Raw genomic sequence first — 18,795 nt, 5'->3', positions numbered from 1 at the left:
TTTGCCAGAGAAGAGGACTTTCAAATTGACGAAAAATATCAATATTAATACCAGTAAAAGGACTATTTCATAGAATAGGAATCAATATTAAAGTTTTTTCGCCATGACAAAATAGCTAAAAGCAGGGTATCACAAAACTTAGATACCTGTCAAATACTCTTCCACTTCCAGTACTAGAATATGATCAATCTCACCATATTGATGTACATATTATTAGAGAAGAGGACCTTCAAATTGACGAGAAAAATTAATACCAATACCAGTGAAAGGATCATTGCCTTTTTTTTCGCTATGACAAAATGGCTAGAAGTAAGGGTATCACAAAATTTAGATACCTATCAAATACTCTTCCACTTCTAGTACTAGAATATGATTAATCGATATTCATATTATTATAAGTATCTCAAGCCATATTGACAGGACCTTCTTTAGATTAATAATTTGGCCATTTTTATCACTTCTATATATCACATTACAAAATTACTATTTAATCAAGTTTCCCACACTTATAAAGATTTTAATTTACATATATACCAGCAATTCATTCCATTAAATTAATACAGAACAATTTATTCTTTATATATCAACATACCAATTCCATTAGATTAATATAGAATGATTTATTCTTTATTCATCAATATTCCCGATTATTATCAATAATAACATTGATAAAATAAGAAATTTAGTAAAAATCTAATATCAGGAAATGGTTTGATATGATTAATTCGACTTATTAAAGTCCACATGACATATTAAACATATTTTTATTCAATTGTCTTAATTTTTGACATAAACTTAAAAGGATATCATCAAGAATGGCAACAATTGAATGTCAACATCCATGCATTAATGTGCTATTAAAAAATATTTCAAATCAAACAAAACACTACAATATAATATAAAGTCCAGCCCTTTTAGTATTTGGAAATGAATATTTGAAGTAATATTATCAACTTCCAATTAACTTTACAATTTTAATAATTTCTGTTATAATACTAATAAATCATTAATTGAATACTACTATGACTATAAAGCAGATTTATAATTGAATAATTTCAGCTATAATTTAGTATTCAATAATATCACAAAATATTTCAGCTCATGCTGCTTTGAACTAGGCATGTTACCTCCAAATTTCATGAATTAATTGCAGTGTGCAGTCTAAGCTTTCAAGGGTGCTGCTGTACTTCATAATGGATGCCTTATATTATGCTGACTGGATTTTGAATTGCTGTTATGGGAAACTTTGGCCTGTTCCTACAACTCATTAGAATTCATAGTTAACCATCCAACACAACATTAATTAAATACCATTATTACTATAATTAATACCAAAATCTGTGCAAACATCTCCTAAAATCATTACATTAAATTTTTAATACATAGTGTTCATAAAAATCTTTTGGTAATTTTTTTGATAGTCTAAAAATGTGTTGTATAGCAATGATTAATATCTGACCTAAAAGTTAATCAATGCATTCCTAAGTTGATAAAGGAAAACTTTAGATGGAGCAAGCTTTATAAATATGATTGCATACAGGCCAGTCAGCAATCAATTTGGAATTATCAGGATTCATGTTTCTGGTATTATCATGCATCTAATTGTTCTGATGAATGATGCGAGCATAATACCAAGCCAACTTGGTATTTTTACCTTGAATATTAATTATCTTATATCAATACTGATTATGAGAATATTAACAAATTAATGATTAATAACAATGAATTATGAAAAAATTTTATAATAATTTTATTACTAATATAATATTGGACAACATAATAGAAAATTCAAATTAGTGAGATATTATTATGAATATATTTGAAATAAATAGAGAATGAAATTAAGGATGAAGAATTGGAACGCCATATCTTGAATACCCAAAAGTAAAGATGTGGAAGTCCAAGTGACAGAGATTATAAATGTATCATTTTGGGTGACATTGATAGGCCACAGCAATACCAAGAAAATGTTACAAATGCATTGGCAGATATACAACAAAATGAACAAGTGTCTCCTTCCAGTAGACAAAGAAGGGAATATTATCCCACCATTCAAGTTCTGGTATTTTGGCAATTATGCTATAAAAATTATAATGAATATATTATATTATCAATCGCACCATCTGCTAATTTAACAAGTCCTGGACATTTTTTTGCTTATGATGAAGCATTGGAAACCTTTGGGGTAAAATTGTAAAAGCAGCTTTAGAAGAAAAATAAAGCTAACACAATTTGACAACAACTACTATCACAACCATCATTACAACCAGCTTATAACATTTTTGAAGCAAATGATAGGTAGTATTAATATGATCATCTGTTTTATAACTAGTATCACATGATATATTTATCACGCAACTTAGAAGAAATTTATTGCTATTGATTAACAAGAATATATTTATAAAATTTTCGATGACATTGTATTATAATTGCTTAAGAATCAATATATACTAAAGATCAAGAGTAAAATCCAGAATATAATATGACAAATATATATTAGGAAAACAATACACCAAAAATTAGGAAAATAATATTAGTTTATTTATATTAATATTTATTAAAGATCTCTGTGTAGATGTAAATGTAAATGACACAAAATCTATATATGTCAAATATAAATATGATTTACCCAGTGATCCTGAAGGATCATCTTATTTGAAAAGGGAAATGGCTTTTCCAGATGATGAAATTGTATTAAATTTGAAATTACCTAGAAAGCAAGTTTATTAAATTAGTAAAATTGTAATTAAAAAAAATAGTTAATTTGTAATTACATTATACATCTAATAGTTAATGCTTTTGAATCCACATATTCAAACTGCTAATACAGTAGAATATTCAGCTTTTAAGAAGGAGGCCAAGCAATATTAGATAAAGATAAATCATGGGAAATAATTTAATTGAGCTAAATATATATGAAATCTATACAAGTATCAGAGATCCAAGATTTGAGACTGTAATTTGCAATATTATATTTGATACTGAAAATCAACATGTACGTTGTTTTGCTCATATTATTAATCTGGCTGCTCAAGATGCTCCTTAGTCCTTACATTATTTTCTGATAAAAGAAGGAGGAATGATTATTTCCATAATATGCCCGAAAGAAATTGCACTGAATTCTGGGAAGGTGCAGCCCAAAGAATTCAGAAAAGATTTAATATTAGATACATGGTGCAACAAGTCAAAAGAAAGTGAAGAAACTTGGTTAATCACTCAAAAAAACTGGTAGGACCTGAATGTTAGAAATACACAGTATTTATTTACAATGTTTAATTTACATAAACATTTTCCAACGACAAGGTAGTGGAAAAAATTCAGATTTTATATGATAACAAATGATAAACATAAAAATGATACTACAAAAGTACTTGAAAAATATTAATACCTTGGTCAATAGATTTTAAATACATGATCAACTAAAGATATAATATCATATATCAAATAAGATGTACAGAAAAAGAAAACAAATTACGATGAAGAATTCAGTATTAAATATACTTAAATCAATCAATATCAAAAACCAAATCTTTCTCATCAACCAATATAATATTAACCACATGAATTATATTTACCACAATAAAGCAAAATTCCTTGATCAGTTATTACTTTATAATGAAATAAGATCATTATTGTCTAATGATGAATCACAGAATTATCCCAAATCATCTCTTGATGATATATTAGATCATAAATTAAATTTATCGAAAATTTTTGATTTAAAGATTGAAGAAAATTATGGAATTTCACGAATTATATTATATAATACAATTCAGAAAGATAAGAATACCATAGTTATGGATGTACTTGAAGAGCCTTTCAGAGATGAACAAAATTTCAATAAATTTATACGACACATTCCTAACATCTTACAGGTATTGTTTAAATATTAAACCTTAAATAAATCAGTATTGCCAGAGAACTTCTAAGAAAGATTCTCAACAATCTATTGTAATACATTAAATACTGGAGCAAATATTGTGATGAATATGCATTACTTTATAAATTAAGTTATGGTGTTTTAAAAAAGCACATCAATTTTACTTTTCTTATTCATGATATTAATGATAAAACAAGTGGAAAGACAGCTATTGTACTTTTACAAAATGAAAAGTGGCACATAGTAAAGTTTTTAGAATTTCTCAAGAGCTATGGTTTATCTTCAGGTGAAACAGAGATACTTCTTTGTATAGGGATTTGTTCAGTGATGCCTTTTTTAACAGAACACTCTTTAATTTATGTGAGGAAAGTGAAAGTTTAAGAAATGAAAGTGGTGTAATCTATTTTTAAATACTTATTAGCAAATCACACAGAAGAAAATTTTTCTAAGCTGATCGGATTGTCAATTTTCAAATGAAAAAATGGCTTTCTCCAGTTCGGAAACATAAAACTCAAATCTTGCTAAAAGTATCAGAATTACTTTCTGGAAAAAATATAACCAACCAGTTCTCAAGGTGGTGGACAATATAGCCATACTATTAATGACCAAACTATCTGGAGGAATGGAAGATGAACATTTGGCAAGATTATTACTGATAGTGATGTATGAAACACGTTTTGTCAGAAAACTGTTCAGAATCTTGTAGAGGTGTTATATCAAGTTTAAACAAACGGCATTACCAAAGAGTTCAGAACAGGATTGTGTTTATGATTATTTGAATTACAATTTTATTACATTTAATTATAAACAGTAAACATACAACCTATGCAGGATTCTGAACTCAAAATTTGCCTAAAAAATTAAATAGGTATATTAACTATATTTCACAAATATCAATAGAAAAATATTAAAAGAAAATTATTATTATCAAAAATTAAACATAAATCTTAAGCAATTATATATTTTCAATTTAACCATTAATACACTCCAATTAAGTTAAAAATATATGAAAATGGCAATACCACATAATAGAGAGATTAATTTCAAAAGAATCTATAATGCATATAGTTTATTCAAGCTGAAATACCATATAAGCAATTAAAATACACCAAGTTACTGAATCCTTTTACATAAATAAAGTCCCTATGATTAATCAATTAATTAATATTACACAGGAGCAAACAAAAACTACTTCTGACATATTTAGAACACTAGAGAATATGTTTACAGTTAAATCTGCATTCCAAAAAACCATATTCTTAAAGACTTAAAATTTCATGGGTTAAAAGATGACACTTTCAATTCCTTGAAGAATATGAAGAATATACATGATACTATAAAAAACTTCAGCTAGTTACTCAAGGCATGAAAAAGACTTTGATTAAGGAACAATATGTAATTATACACTAAAGTGCTTGAAAGATTATGAGTGGATTATTACATCCAAACATGTTACAAACACAGGTGCTGTATATTAAAATAATTATTACCTACAGTAATTTTCAAAAATATGATTCAAAAATTGCTGGAATGGATATTCATATTACATTCATTTACCATCTAATCAAATGGAATCTATTAAAATAAACATGATCCTTAACTTTACTTTTTAATATTAAAAAATATCTAATTTTTTTTTAGTTTTATTAGAATATAATTTTTATTTGATATCTAGCCAAGTGGCTTATATATATATATATTTGGTTTTAAATTCCCCCTACCAGTAATATTTTTTTAATTTTCTTTATTTGGTGAGAAGGCCAAATAGACTTTTTTTTGAAATTTTCTTATTTTGCACTAGAAGTAGGGAATTATTGAATGATGATGCAAATAAGACTTGAATCATTCTGCAAGCATTCAGCCACATCTCAAAGGAAATCAAAGACTCATTTCATAGAGTTTATCACCAACCCAATTATTATACGATGGGAACTGAAGACTTGATAACCCAAAAAAAATTTTCCTATTATAGTTTCTTAAATAAGAAGAACACATCTGCTTAAAATATAAAATAAGAATTATCATAATTTGGATTATGGAAAATTTAAAAGCAGATCATATTAATAAAGTAATCTTATATAGTAATTAATAACCTATGCATGCATGATATATGGTAATAAATTTTTAGAATGATGAAAGATAATATAAATATTCCATTTTTTCCATTTAGTCTTTACATTGCTTTTTTTTGAAATGGACAGAAGGATTTCAGATCTACTTTGGATAGTAAACAATATGAATCTATATCAAGGAGATTCGATATTTCAATATTATTTATATCTTAGTTAATTATTTTTATAATAGAATGAATTAGTTACTACTGCTCAAAATTTATAACATTACTTTAGAAAAGGATATTTCAAAAATTTGGATGTAGCAGGATAATTTCTATCTTTCAGATATCTCCTATACAAAAAGACTTTATATACAACAAATAAGTCTACAAGTCCATTTATTATTATTTACCTATACTACAATATAATTATATCAGACAAGCTTTTTTTCAATCACTCATGAAAAAGCAAGAATCAAAACTTTACTATAGTTGACATGAAAATTAAAGTTATATATATTTTGGAATTACATCAACCCTCTCTTTAGTTTTTATTCATAAGTTGATTATAGTTACTTCCTTTGGGTACAGGAATTATATTTACTGACAGAGCTGAAAATTCACTTTATATAAGTAATAATCCCTTGATTTCTATTTATTTTATTCAAAGAATTTGCATCAAAATTATTAGAAATTTGTGATAATATGATAATAAGGAATTAATAAGTTTTTAAAACTTATATTTTCTATATGCAGAAATTTCAACCTTATTAATTGATTGATTTTATAAAAAGTAATATATAGTTTTAATATGAGACAGATTTTAATATAATGATAAGAAGTTATAGAAAAAGTTAATATCTATATTGAAATGAAGAAATATGAGTAACATGTCCCTTTCCCTTTTCTGGAAATCTTATCTCATTAGGGAAATATGAGAATGATTTCACACATTGGTGATAACAGTGCTCTAGATCTGGAAACACTCCTAAAAGGAAAAAACATTTATCAAATATTCAGATTGCATTCGCAATCAGCATTTACAAAATATTATTTACCCTGCAGAATTCACATATACAGATTACAAAATCGGTAATAAAACCTATTTTGACGAAGAATTTGGTAAGACTCATGATCACACCAACAGGAGTAGCCACAATATTTAATCAGCATTGGAATTAGAAGGTTAGGCTTTAACAAAGGTGATAACAGATCATCTGCAAATGTTAGACTTACAAACTGAAAGCCAGTTCTAGTGAGGAACTAAGTCTCCAATTAATAATATTTAGATATAGTTATTTATAATATTTATTCATTATATGTATATATTCATATATTAATATAATAATTAATGCCATATCAATTTTATGATAGAAAAAAAAAATTCTTAAATAGTCAATCTTTAAAAAGCATACTTATAAATGGTGCAGGCTTTGCTAAAGCTTGATATGGTGGAAAGTAAACTCATTCTTACTGAAGCCTCGTGATTACTCTTCCAGCATGACAAAGAAATTACCGACTGGAAGAAATTAGTATGTATTTGTAAGGGTTGCTTCGATGAATGACACAACCTTTTCTTTGATGGAAAGGATGACAATATATGTAAAACTGCTTAATTAATTATATATATTCAATACTTTAAGCTACTCGTTAATATACATCAAAGGCATTAATTTTATTGAAAGTTTGCAAAACACAAAATTTTACAAAAGACTTAATTATAATAATATTTTTATTATAAAAAATTAATTATATTAGTAAAAATTTGAAGTTTAAATTTAAATAGAATAATTTAAAGAATTTCTGGCCCTTAAAAGAAATCTATAGTATGGACGGATTGGTTTTTTCTCTAACATAATGCAGGGTAACATTACTTATTATAATAATAATGGCCAGCATCACTGATTATATACTGTATACATTTGTGTTGAAATTATTGTATTTGGTCAAATAATAATTAATGATATTTAGTTTAGATTAGTAAATTGTATAATTTAATTTTTTGTGAAAAATATTTCATATTTTGTTTAGTAATTATCACTATAAGTAATTAATTTTTAAAGTATATGTTTTTTGAGTAAAATCAGTAAAATTGAATTTTAAATAATAAATAATATGAATGTAACTATATGAGTTTTCAATTATGATACTACAAATATTTAAAGAAACTTTTATATATTAAGTAGATTAATTTTCTTATAAACTCCGACGTGTTTATATAATTTGAATTGTGCTGAGGAGTAAATCGAACCTATTTCTTCACAATTGTCAATCAGCTTTTCTAATAAATCATTCACCAGGCCCTGCAATTGGACATTGATATTTATTATTTAGCAAACAAATAAAGATGTTTAAATCATAAATATTATATTTATTACAAACTCTATCTTAATGTGTTTTATATATACCAATGGATGACTCCATTTCTAACGGTAAGATAAATAAGGTGTCCAATAATAAGTGGAATAAAACTTAGTAATACTAAATAAAATAATTTTCCTCAATGTATGATTCTACGAGTAGTACAAATTATATTTAGATCTAATAAAATTTAGCATACTAAAACCTATCTCTAACCGCTACAATTGTTGCTTGTATAAGAATATTATATGTGATAAAAAGAATTTACTTAAAAAAAGTAACTTCATATATTAAACCAACTTCATATATAAGAAATAACTTATTAAGAATAGATATGGTAATTATTTTTTTTACTTTCTAAATGTATACTAAATATAGTATAAATTGAAATATCAAAAATATTATTGAGCTAATGCGTAGTGAGTGTAAATATCAATTTTGATAAATCTACGAGTTTACAAATTTATAAAATGAATGTACTTGTACTCTCTCACATGCTGTTGTAATAAAAATAGCCTCGTGATAATATGATATAATATGACTGTATGACATAATTGATCCTTTGCACAGCTAATTAAATAATATTTTCTGATATTAGAAAATCCTTTTCTCCATATAATCACTAAGTTTATATGTAATCTTTGAAAAAAAAGTTTGGCCTGCTTGTTTAGGGCGAAAACGCCTTCTTTAATCAATTTTTTTCTATCAGTGTGCACATTTATCAACACCTGGGTCACTAGGATCCCCAGAAACTCCTAGAAAACATTGGGATCTGATCATGCCATCTAAGAAATTCTACAACCTTTGTCTAGCCTGAAGTGATTATTCATTGTTATAGATTTAGTGATTCTTTAAATTTACTAAAACTAGAAATTTATTCCAATAATATAATATTAGAATTTAATTTTAATTACAATAGGAAATATTTGCCTATGTAATGTCTTAAATACAACTATATGACAAGCATAATAATTTATTTATTTATATTTATTTATAGTAATAATTCATTCTAATACTATTTTTATTTATGGTATATATGTTGTAATAAAATATATTATATTATAAATTAAAATTTCTGATAAACGAATTTCTGCAACTATATATAATTTTATATAATACGATTGTAAGATTTAAGCTTATGAAATTTTTATAAATTAAAAATATTTTATATAATTGTTTGATGATGACATAATGATGTTTATTTATTTTCATTACATTTAATAACTTTTATAAGAATTTTCTCCTAACAATCATAACTGCCATTACTACTTAAATAATATTTTTAAATATAATTTCTTTGTGTGTGGTATAAAAAATAAATTTACAATTTGAATATATTAATAAGCAAAATCAATGATAATAAGGCATCTTGGACCATTCAAGACGAAATGGGTGCAAGGGGTGCAATATACGCTGGTAATATATTTATTTTATTCAATTTTTTTTGTTAAGAATGTTTTACTAATGTTCTTTAATACTTTTTTTAGGAAAAGCTCCCTGGACCATTTAAAGACGAAATAGACGCAAGGTACGCTGATCTATCTTTCCATTTAATAAAAATAATATAAGCCTCAGTATAAAGTATTATAAATTCAAGTTTCTTTTTTTTCTCATCTAGTATTATGAGTTCATTATCTGTGTTTTTTGTAATATAAAATAGTTGAAATATATTATTTAAGTTATAGTTAACTACTAAAATAATAGTCTATAATTGTAAGTTAATTTTAATATAAATTCTTCCTGTGTTATATCACTTTGGTTTTACCTGTTTGGATAAAATAACTTTAATTTATTCTTAAATAATTTACTTGATTTGTTTATATTACTTTTGGCTTTTTTCTAGACAAAACTATGTTTTGCTATTACCTTCTTTCCTGAATTAAAATATTCTATTATTGGTTCCATTATATAGACAATTAAAATGATTTTTTTTTTAATTGCTAATAAGCTAAATATAGAATTCAAATTAAGTTTTCATTGAGCTTTCAACTTATTGTTTCCCATTCTAAAATCTTGACTTGTCAGTAATAAATTTAAGTTAAATAGAATATTGGTGAAATATATAAGTATATTATGTATATTTATAATTATTATTGATTATTATGTATAAATTATGCTTGTTTATAATATGTATTATATAATAATAATATATATTTGAATTCTTTTTTTGTATAATTTTTCTAATGTACACATGATTTTTGCATAATAATAAATGTGTACTTTTTGCATTATGTAAATTTTTGCCTACTCAAAGGGCCTTATCTGTGATATAACTATAAAAAATTTTTAATTTATAGATGCTCTTAAAAATGTATCATGTTTCAGATTTAATGTTTTATAAATTGATACAACATAAACAAATCTGCATCTGAATGACTTTTTCCATTAAAATCTTTCCTATGTTATTGACTAATAATATTATCATAAGTAATGATTGTGGGTCTGTTGTTTGACTTTATATATTTTGGAAATGCATTTAAGGTTCTCATCTATACCTTCATTATTATTTCTCATTAATTTAAATACAATCCCAAAATAAGCATAATCATGAGTAATCTTTTTAATTATATTACCAGATACAATGTAACAGATTATTATTCATTAATGTAATTTTTATAATATATATACATAGTATATGTGATAATTTTACTATATTGTCAAAAAAATAATAAAATATCCAAAAGTTGTAATTTAATTATAATAATGTGTAACATTTTTTTAGATTTAAGTATTGAGAATTCTTTTTGTAATGTGACTGATCATGTACTGTATACCACCAAAAGCTTTTTTAACAATTGTTCAGCAAAGAAATATACATTATCTAATTAATGGTTATTAATTGCAAATTTGTTTGTATTATAGGGTATGTTAATAAATATTTTTGGCCCATTCTTGATTATCATTTATGAGGAATTCTTTTGTAATAAATCATGTTGGATGGAACTCTGGAAAACTTCTAAAGTTCCACAAAATATTATTCAACTCTCCATAGTTTGTTGTTGAATTATCTTTAATGACGGAAGTGGGATTATTAATTTTCAAAGCTTTGATAGAGAATGGATATTTTTGATTTTGGTAAGAAATTTAATAAAACACAAAATAAATTATTAATATGAAGAATCTAAAATAAAAAAGAAAGTTTTGTTTGATAATTGAAACAATTTTAAACTTATTTTATATTTTAAATTTACATTGTATAATATTAAGTAAAAAAAATTGATAAAAGTCTATTATACTAGAATATTTTATAAATAATTTCTTATAATAGTTTTATATTTTTGAATTTCTTTTGTTTTACTATCTAAATATACAATAAGGATCAACAACTTATAATAAGCTATATAATATCTACTTTTGAAATCTATAATAATATAATATATTATTAATATTTTATGGTTAATAATCAAAAATTAAATTTCATTATTATTTCCTCTTTTTTCTTCATAATAAAATTAAACAAATCTTTTAATTAAAAATAGTAAAATTGAAACTTTCTAAATATAAAATATTTATTAACTAACATATTTATTATACAAAGATATATATGATAAAAATGATTATATTATTATTGGTTTATTTTTATTTTATCACTTATTACAAGATTAAAATGTTCAACAATACGACTATGTATTGCAGGAGACTTTGTGCAGCAAGAATCACTAATTTCTAAAATCCACAACAAATTAATTTTGCAAATTACTATAATAAAAGAAATTTTTATTGCATGCAAAATTTAGCATGTTATAAAAATACTACTACTAACTTTTTATAGAACAAAAGACAAAAAAAAATTTAAAAATTATTAATAACTATCATTTAGAACCTGCTGGAACAAAATAAGATATACAGTACGTAAAAATAATTTGTAAAATCAATTAGATACATTTCTTGGCATGTTTCACAAATTCTAAATTATATATTTTCTTTAGAATCCATTTATTCTTAAATTCTTGTTACATTAGTTCAATAAATTTATACTAACTATTCTTATCTGTTATCTTTATTGTCTGATATTTATATACATTAATCAAAATAATAAAATAAATCATATTATCATTAGAGGAAAAGGATGTGGTTATATGATTTTGTTTATTATGGAAAATTTATCTCCCGTAAATTCGAACGGTTAATGTATGAGGAGATAAAATCCTTAATAATTACAATGGTTGAGCTAAAACCCATGACATGATTTTATTAATTTTTATAATTCTGGCCAAACCCGTGACACAATTTCATAATTTCATAATTCTGGCCAAAACCCGTGACATTTGATTTCTTTCGTTCTAGAACAAGGTATGGTAAAGAGGTTCGATAGATTTGTTCCAGACTCTTAAAGGGATTACACAAAGAATACAAAGAAACAATAGGATAATCAAATCGCTAGTTTATACGGGTAATGAAATTCTGTAAAATGGGATTAACAATAGCCTATTTTTGTTTCTTTATAATAAAAATATGTTGTTTATTTACTGTAAATTTTTTTAAATCAAATTATCAAATAATTAACTTCAATGGCGTAAATATATGTGAAACAAGCCAATAAACGTATTTCATGATTTTTATGAAATTTTACAAAGAATTACTAAGCACAAAAGACATCATAGAAACTTTCATACCCTTTAATAATTCATTTTACTTGATTCCAGAGGGTTCCAAATGGACATTTAAACTAATAATAAACTAATATAGTTTAAAGAAAAGTTGTATTTCTGGAAACTATGACGCATGTTGGTGTTTCGGAATTGGTCATCTGTTTAAATAAATCACTTTTTTAAGAATAAAAAGACTTATCTAAATGAAGTATCTTATAAAGAAAAATTAATCAATAAGACAAATTTATTTATATTTTTTTCAAATTTTTTTTTGAATCATATCACAAAATTTTTGGAATTTTATATCATAAAGAATTAAGTGTGGTGATTTTCTACGCAGCAAAAATTTTGAACGTCATCTCTAAAATTTAAAAGTATTGAAAACACGCTGATCGTAAGCTCATTTTTAATAGGACAACCTGGTTATAGGTTAATGCATTAATCTTAACTATAGTATAAGGGATTAGTTAACCTTTTCAATCAATTATGATTACTCATAAAAAAATGTGAGCGTAAAAATAAAAATTAATTTTAAATGCCATATTAATAAATTTAATTAAAAAAAAAAGAGAAAGGAATCAAATGATGCAATATGAAGAAAATAACATTTTGAAAAATTTTATACGTGAACGGTGAACATAATTATTATTTTTATTTATACAATACATTAATTAACGAAAATAGTAATGAAAAAGATGATTAATTTTTGTAATTGCCCATGATTAATATATTAATATAACTCCTAATTTTACAGTATATTATTTTTTTTATTATGATTAACAACTAGTGATTAAAGATTATAATAAATAAAGTTTCAACTTTCAATATATTATGAATAATCTATAACATAAAAAAAATCGATTTTCTAGCTATGAAAAAATTTAAATATAAATTAATTTCATAATTACAAATTAATAAGTATAATAATAATTTTGGATATTTTTTAAACATGCACATATTAGCATTTAATAAATAGTCTTTTAAGCGAAAAGCATCGATACTTATCACGTGACCATTATCTACTAACTATTTGTTTAAAGGTCTTAAAAAGAAGGTTGGAATTATGAATTTATGATGCCCAAAAAAAAAAAAAATTTTTTTGATTTTTTGAACTCGATATACAAAAATCCGTAATTTGATAGATTATATGGATCACATATTATTTATATTACGATATTACGATTAGCAGTTATATATATACTGTATATTAGAAAAATCGTATAATTGATAACTTTCAAAATACAAAATAAATACAAATTTCATACGAGATATAATTGTAATAAATTTTATTTAAATCATATTTTTTATAATCGCCATAACTTCGGCCCGATTTCGTTATCATTAACGATCTGCTCGAAGTTTTTACAGTATTTTAACTATAATAAAGTAAAAAAAAAATTTAAAATTGTGTGATACTACTTCACAACTTTCTAATTTTTTTTTAAAAAAAAAGGATTTTTTTTATTTTAATTTTTTTAAGGAAATAAAAGTAATAATCTATCTAAATTTGTTAATATTGACCTTTTATTTTCTTTTGATAAAATATCTCTTTTTTTTTATTTTATTTTAATATTCTTTTTTATTTAAATAAAAGATAACAAATAACCAATTCTGAAACGTCAACATGCATTAAAATGAAATATTTTTTTAATAAATCATTATTTTTCGTTATTTGAAACCTGTTAAAATCAAGTAAAATATATTAATCTAACTAAAGACTTTGTTATGAAACCTTACTCTTAAAATTCGTTGTAAAATTTTTTTAGAGATCAAGTAACACATCTATTCATTTAATTTAATAACATATTTTTAACAATAACAAACAATAACAACAATAACAAAAAAAAAATAATAACATTAAATACGCCCTCAATAGTTATATTGTTTCACTGCATTTCATTGTATGGAACCTTTTTTCCATCGGTTGTTAAAAGGAAATGTCAAGTGATTGTCCCAATTAAGGATCATGTTACGCAGGATCTGCAGAGCTTATCAATTGTTTTTGAAATTTGAATGTATATCAACAGTTAGGAAAAAGTATAAAGGTATCTCATTAATCTAACGTTATAAAGTAATTTTATGAGAGGATTCAATATTCACAAATGAGGACATTTTTACAAATGCATTATGCAATAGCAACAACTACCTAAGATTGTAACTTTTAAAAATATTTTCTATATTTCTTTAGGATCATCATCATTGGATCGACAACAAAAGATTTTTTTGTTTTTGGAATGAATAACCATTTTTGGTTACTGTATAAAGTTTATTATGATGCAATTTTTCATCTAGAATATGCGTAAGCGGTTAATTTAAAAAATATATATATAAGCGCTTAAAATTTATTTCTTGTTTTGCAAAAAAAAAAGAATATTTCCTCCTTTTTTTATAAAAAAAAACATTTCCTCTTTTTTTTTAAAAAAAAAAAATCCTTTTAAAATTTTAATTAAAATTTTAATAAACATGTCAGAAGGTAAAATTCCGATGGAAAATTTGGCCATTTCATTAATAAACATATTGAATAGAAGAAATATTTTCCCACCATTATTCAATAATCCAGAATCATTTGTCCATCCTGTTGATTCAAAAAAAAAGCCCTTTAATTCATTCATGATATGCAGAAGAAATGTATATAAAGAATCGAATCGTAAAGGAAATCATAATATGCGTGTGATAAGCAAGGCCGCCGGTATATTATGGAACAGTGCTTCTCTTGAAGAAAAAAATGTATATAAAGAGATAGCCGATCGCGTTCATGAAATTTACTTACTGAGAAGTTGTACATTTAAATTTAAATTAAAAATTCCCTTTCCGAAAGAACCTTCTCCACATCCTTTATCTGCAACAAATCCTAAAAAGGATTTAAATAGGAGCAAAATATTCTTTTTATTAAATTAATATAATAATTTTATATTAGTTTATTTTTTATTTTGTAATTAATTTTATTTTATTTTATTTTATTTTTATTATAATGTTGTTTAAATTCTTTTTTTTTTGTAAATATAAGAGAGCGGAATAAATGTACGATAAAAACAGTTAACGAATTAAATATAATTTCTTTATAAAAAAAATCATTATACATAAAGGTACTGATAACTATTATGAAAATCCACCAATAAAAGTAAGCTTTCAAAAATTAATTAGTTTATCACATTAATTTTCTAAGAAAGTTTTAACGTTCAAATATTATTTGACCAATCAATGATATTTATGTATATTAAATATAATAATTTTTTTTATAACATAACAATTTAATGAAAAAAATTTTGAAAATAAAATTTTGTTCTAGTAATTTAAAAAGTATAATTATGTAAAATAGTGTATCAGTCGAAAAAAATATATTGAAGCCATTAGGAAATGAAAAACAGGTTAGTTATTTTGGTCAAAAAGATATAATTAAATGACCTTATTAATAACCCTGCATAGAGCTATTAGTAAAAAATTTTAATTTCTCCCGATATATATATTTCGAAGTATTAATTTGTATTGAAAACCCATCTTTTGTTATGAAAAGATTGTTTCAGTTTACAGAAATTTGAGCGTAAAAAATTAAATTTTCAATACGTTCTACCGAGATAGTATGTTAATAATTTGTTTTTAAAAATAATCATTTTTTACTAGACTGGACGAACTTTACTTTTTATTGCCTTTCTCAATCTTTAGATTCCCAAATAGTTTCGTAAAAAATGAGTATAGTAAAATTGTTGAAAGTAATCATATAATACTACCTAAAACTAATTAAAAACTACTGTATACGTATAAATACTTTATTTTGAAATAGATTACTAAAAATTTTAATTAAATCATCAATCAAGTACAATCTGAAATACTTCAAATTCTTCTGCAGCAAATTTTCCCTCGATTTTTCTAATCGGGTTTTCATAAGTAGATTTTTTACAATTACCAAGCCATAGTCCAAGCCATATTTTCCACTTAAGATCACTTTCACCAAATGATAGTCCCGTATTAGGACTATTGTAGATAGCACTCTTTTCAATAATTACACGACTTAAAATATAATTTTCAATTTCTTCATTGCTAAAGGAAAATATAAAACTATCTTTAGTAGTGCTGAAACCTTCATCCGATTTCCATTCAAGTGGATTATATCCTCCGAGAATTTCGTTACTATCCTTTACTTTAACAAGTGTTACAGTGCGAGGTTGATTGTCACAAATTTCATGAAATCTTTTATGTGAATATCCACCACGAGATGCACGATACAATAATCTGAATTCATATGAAGAAATTAACTTGTCAGTAATTTCTAATCTATCGATCCATTTTGAAATTAATTCAACATGTTGATAAGTTATAATTTTTGAGTCCACTGTTCTTTTACTTTCTTTAGTTATACCAAGTTTTGTATTATTACTTGGTTTGCTATTAGGATCTGAAAGACTTAAATAAACTCTTAATAAATCTCTATATAAATCTTCTGGAAATATTTTTTCATAGGGGAATACTTTTTCTAAAAATTCTTTAGAAGTTAAATTGTAGAATTTAATAAATGGAATAAACCGTTGTAAGGTATTCTTTAAATTATTAAAATCATTTTGAGAATAGTCTGTAAAATCAGAAGGAAGATCCAGATTTTGAGCGATTCCCCACCTAAGAACATTTTCCCAAATTTGAATTTCACTCATTTGAAGGTTATCACTTTGAATAATTGTAAACAAAAGATTTTCTGAAATTGAAGAAAAATTTATGGAATTAAATATCTTATTTGGTTCTTTAGAAATTAAATCAATACAATATTTGCGAAGTTCCAAGAAAGAATCATTTTCAAAACTTGTTTGATATATTAAACTAAAATTTTCTTCCATCCAATCTGTTTTATTTTCAATCAAATAAAATTGTAAATACGTGGTTAATTCTTGAAGATTAAGTTCGTTAGAAGAAACCAAGATTTTAATTATATCCAGAGTATCATATTCTTCTAAAGAAAGTTTTCCACCATAAATATACCTAAAATATAAAAAAATATTATATTATGAATAAAAAGAATTATCATGAATATAATCTGTTTTATAAAATTATTTACCTTAAAATTATTTGAAATATTTCAGGTGATATGTTCGGTAATTTAATATGTGTTAAAGTTCCATCATTTTCCATATTACTAGTTGACAAAATTCTTTGCAAATAAGTTGAACGATAATGTAAAATGACCATGTGCGCACGAAAAATCTTTACATAAGGGTCATTACCAACTTCAATAGTAATATCATAATATTTTTCATCATTTAATATTTCAAGTAAATTTTGTGATAATTTTGGTAAAAATTTATTATCATTCATTTTTATAATTTACGAAAAGAAAATAAAAAGGAATTAACCCAAATTTGTAAAATTTAAACCTTATATAATGGTTACTGCATCCTGTACAACATTGAAATTTATTTAATGTACTGTACGACTGTACAACTGTGTACGTGATGCAAGTCATGAAATGCGCAGCATTTTATGAAAATCCATTCTTCTTTTACTTTTTAGTCTGAAATGTAACGAAGACCTATATAATTCTACGCTTGATGATATTCCTCATCTTAGAAACTGAACCTAACCACCACTTCGGACTTAATACTATAATAAAGATATTCATGCCAACAATATTATGAATTATTTTAAACTATTTTTACTTAAAAATACATCCAAACAACAACTTTAAAACTGTAATTATTGAAATTTCAAATCAAAATTATATTTCACAACATGGTGTTAAATACCATAGTTATATGATATATGCATTTTTTTTTATTTGTTGCCCTAACTTTTTAATCTATATTATTAATAATGTGGTTAAACTGATACTATTAATGTAATAATTATATTTCACATTATAGTACTTAATGTTTCAGCTAGAGATGTGACCGCAACTAGGCCTTACTAATCACAATCCATAATTC

The 18,795-nt window shown here is 24.1% G+C and overlaps 4 protein-coding genes across 4 annotated transcripts; 3 read left to right on the top strand and 1 right to left on the bottom strand.

Moving 5' to 3' along the window:
- Positions 1–1,526: 1,526 nt before the first annotated feature.
- On the top strand, positions 1,527–2,197 carry OCT59_025534 (uncharacterized protein; the record flags this gene model as incomplete). The annotated part of the gene is made up of 3 exons (XM_025325911.2): positions 1,527–1,644; positions 1,833–1,884; positions 1,948–2,197. 3 exons carry the CDS (start codon positions 1,527–1,529, stop codon positions 2,195–2,197), a joined length of 420 nt encoding a protein of 139 aa, XP_025178847.2.
- Positions 2,198–3,350: 1,153 nt separating this feature from the next.
- OCT59_025533 (uncharacterized protein) lies at positions 3,351–4,261 on the top strand (the record flags this gene model as incomplete). The annotated part of the gene is made up of 2 exons (XM_066139172.1): positions 3,351–3,875; positions 4,031–4,261. Exons 1-2 carry the CDS (start codon positions 3,450–3,452, stop codon positions 4,259–4,261), a joined length of 657 nt encoding a protein of 218 aa, XP_065992158.1. The 5' UTR covers positions 3,351–3,449.
- Positions 4,262–15,349: 11,088 nt separating this feature from the next.
- On the top strand, positions 15,350–15,784 carry OCT59_025532 (uncharacterized protein; the record flags this gene model as incomplete). Its single annotated transcript, XM_025325910.1, has 1 exon — positions 15,350–15,784. One exon carries the CDS (start codon positions 15,350–15,352, stop codon positions 15,782–15,784), a length of 435 nt encoding a protein of 144 aa, XP_025178846.1.
- Positions 15,785–16,692: 908 nt separating this feature from the next.
- OCT59_025531 (uncharacterized protein) lies at positions 16,693–18,187 on the bottom strand (the record flags this gene model as incomplete). Its single annotated transcript, XM_066139154.1, has 3 exons — positions 16,693–16,924; positions 17,141–17,854; positions 17,931–18,187. The coding sequence occupies 3 exons, from the start codon at positions 18,185–18,187 to the stop codon at positions 16,693–16,695; spliced, it is 1,203 nt and encodes a 400-aa protein (XP_065992157.1).
- Positions 18,188–18,795: the final 608 nt, after the last annotated feature.

Source organism: Rhizophagus irregularis, chromosome 5, assembly GCF_026210795.1.
Source record: "Rhizophagus irregularis chromosome 5, complete sequence".
Lineage (NCBI taxonomy): Eukaryota > Fungi > Glomeromycota > Glomeromycetes > Glomerales > Glomeraceae > Rhizophagus > Rhizophagus irregularis.
This window is presented reverse-complemented; position numbering and strand designations above follow the sequence as displayed.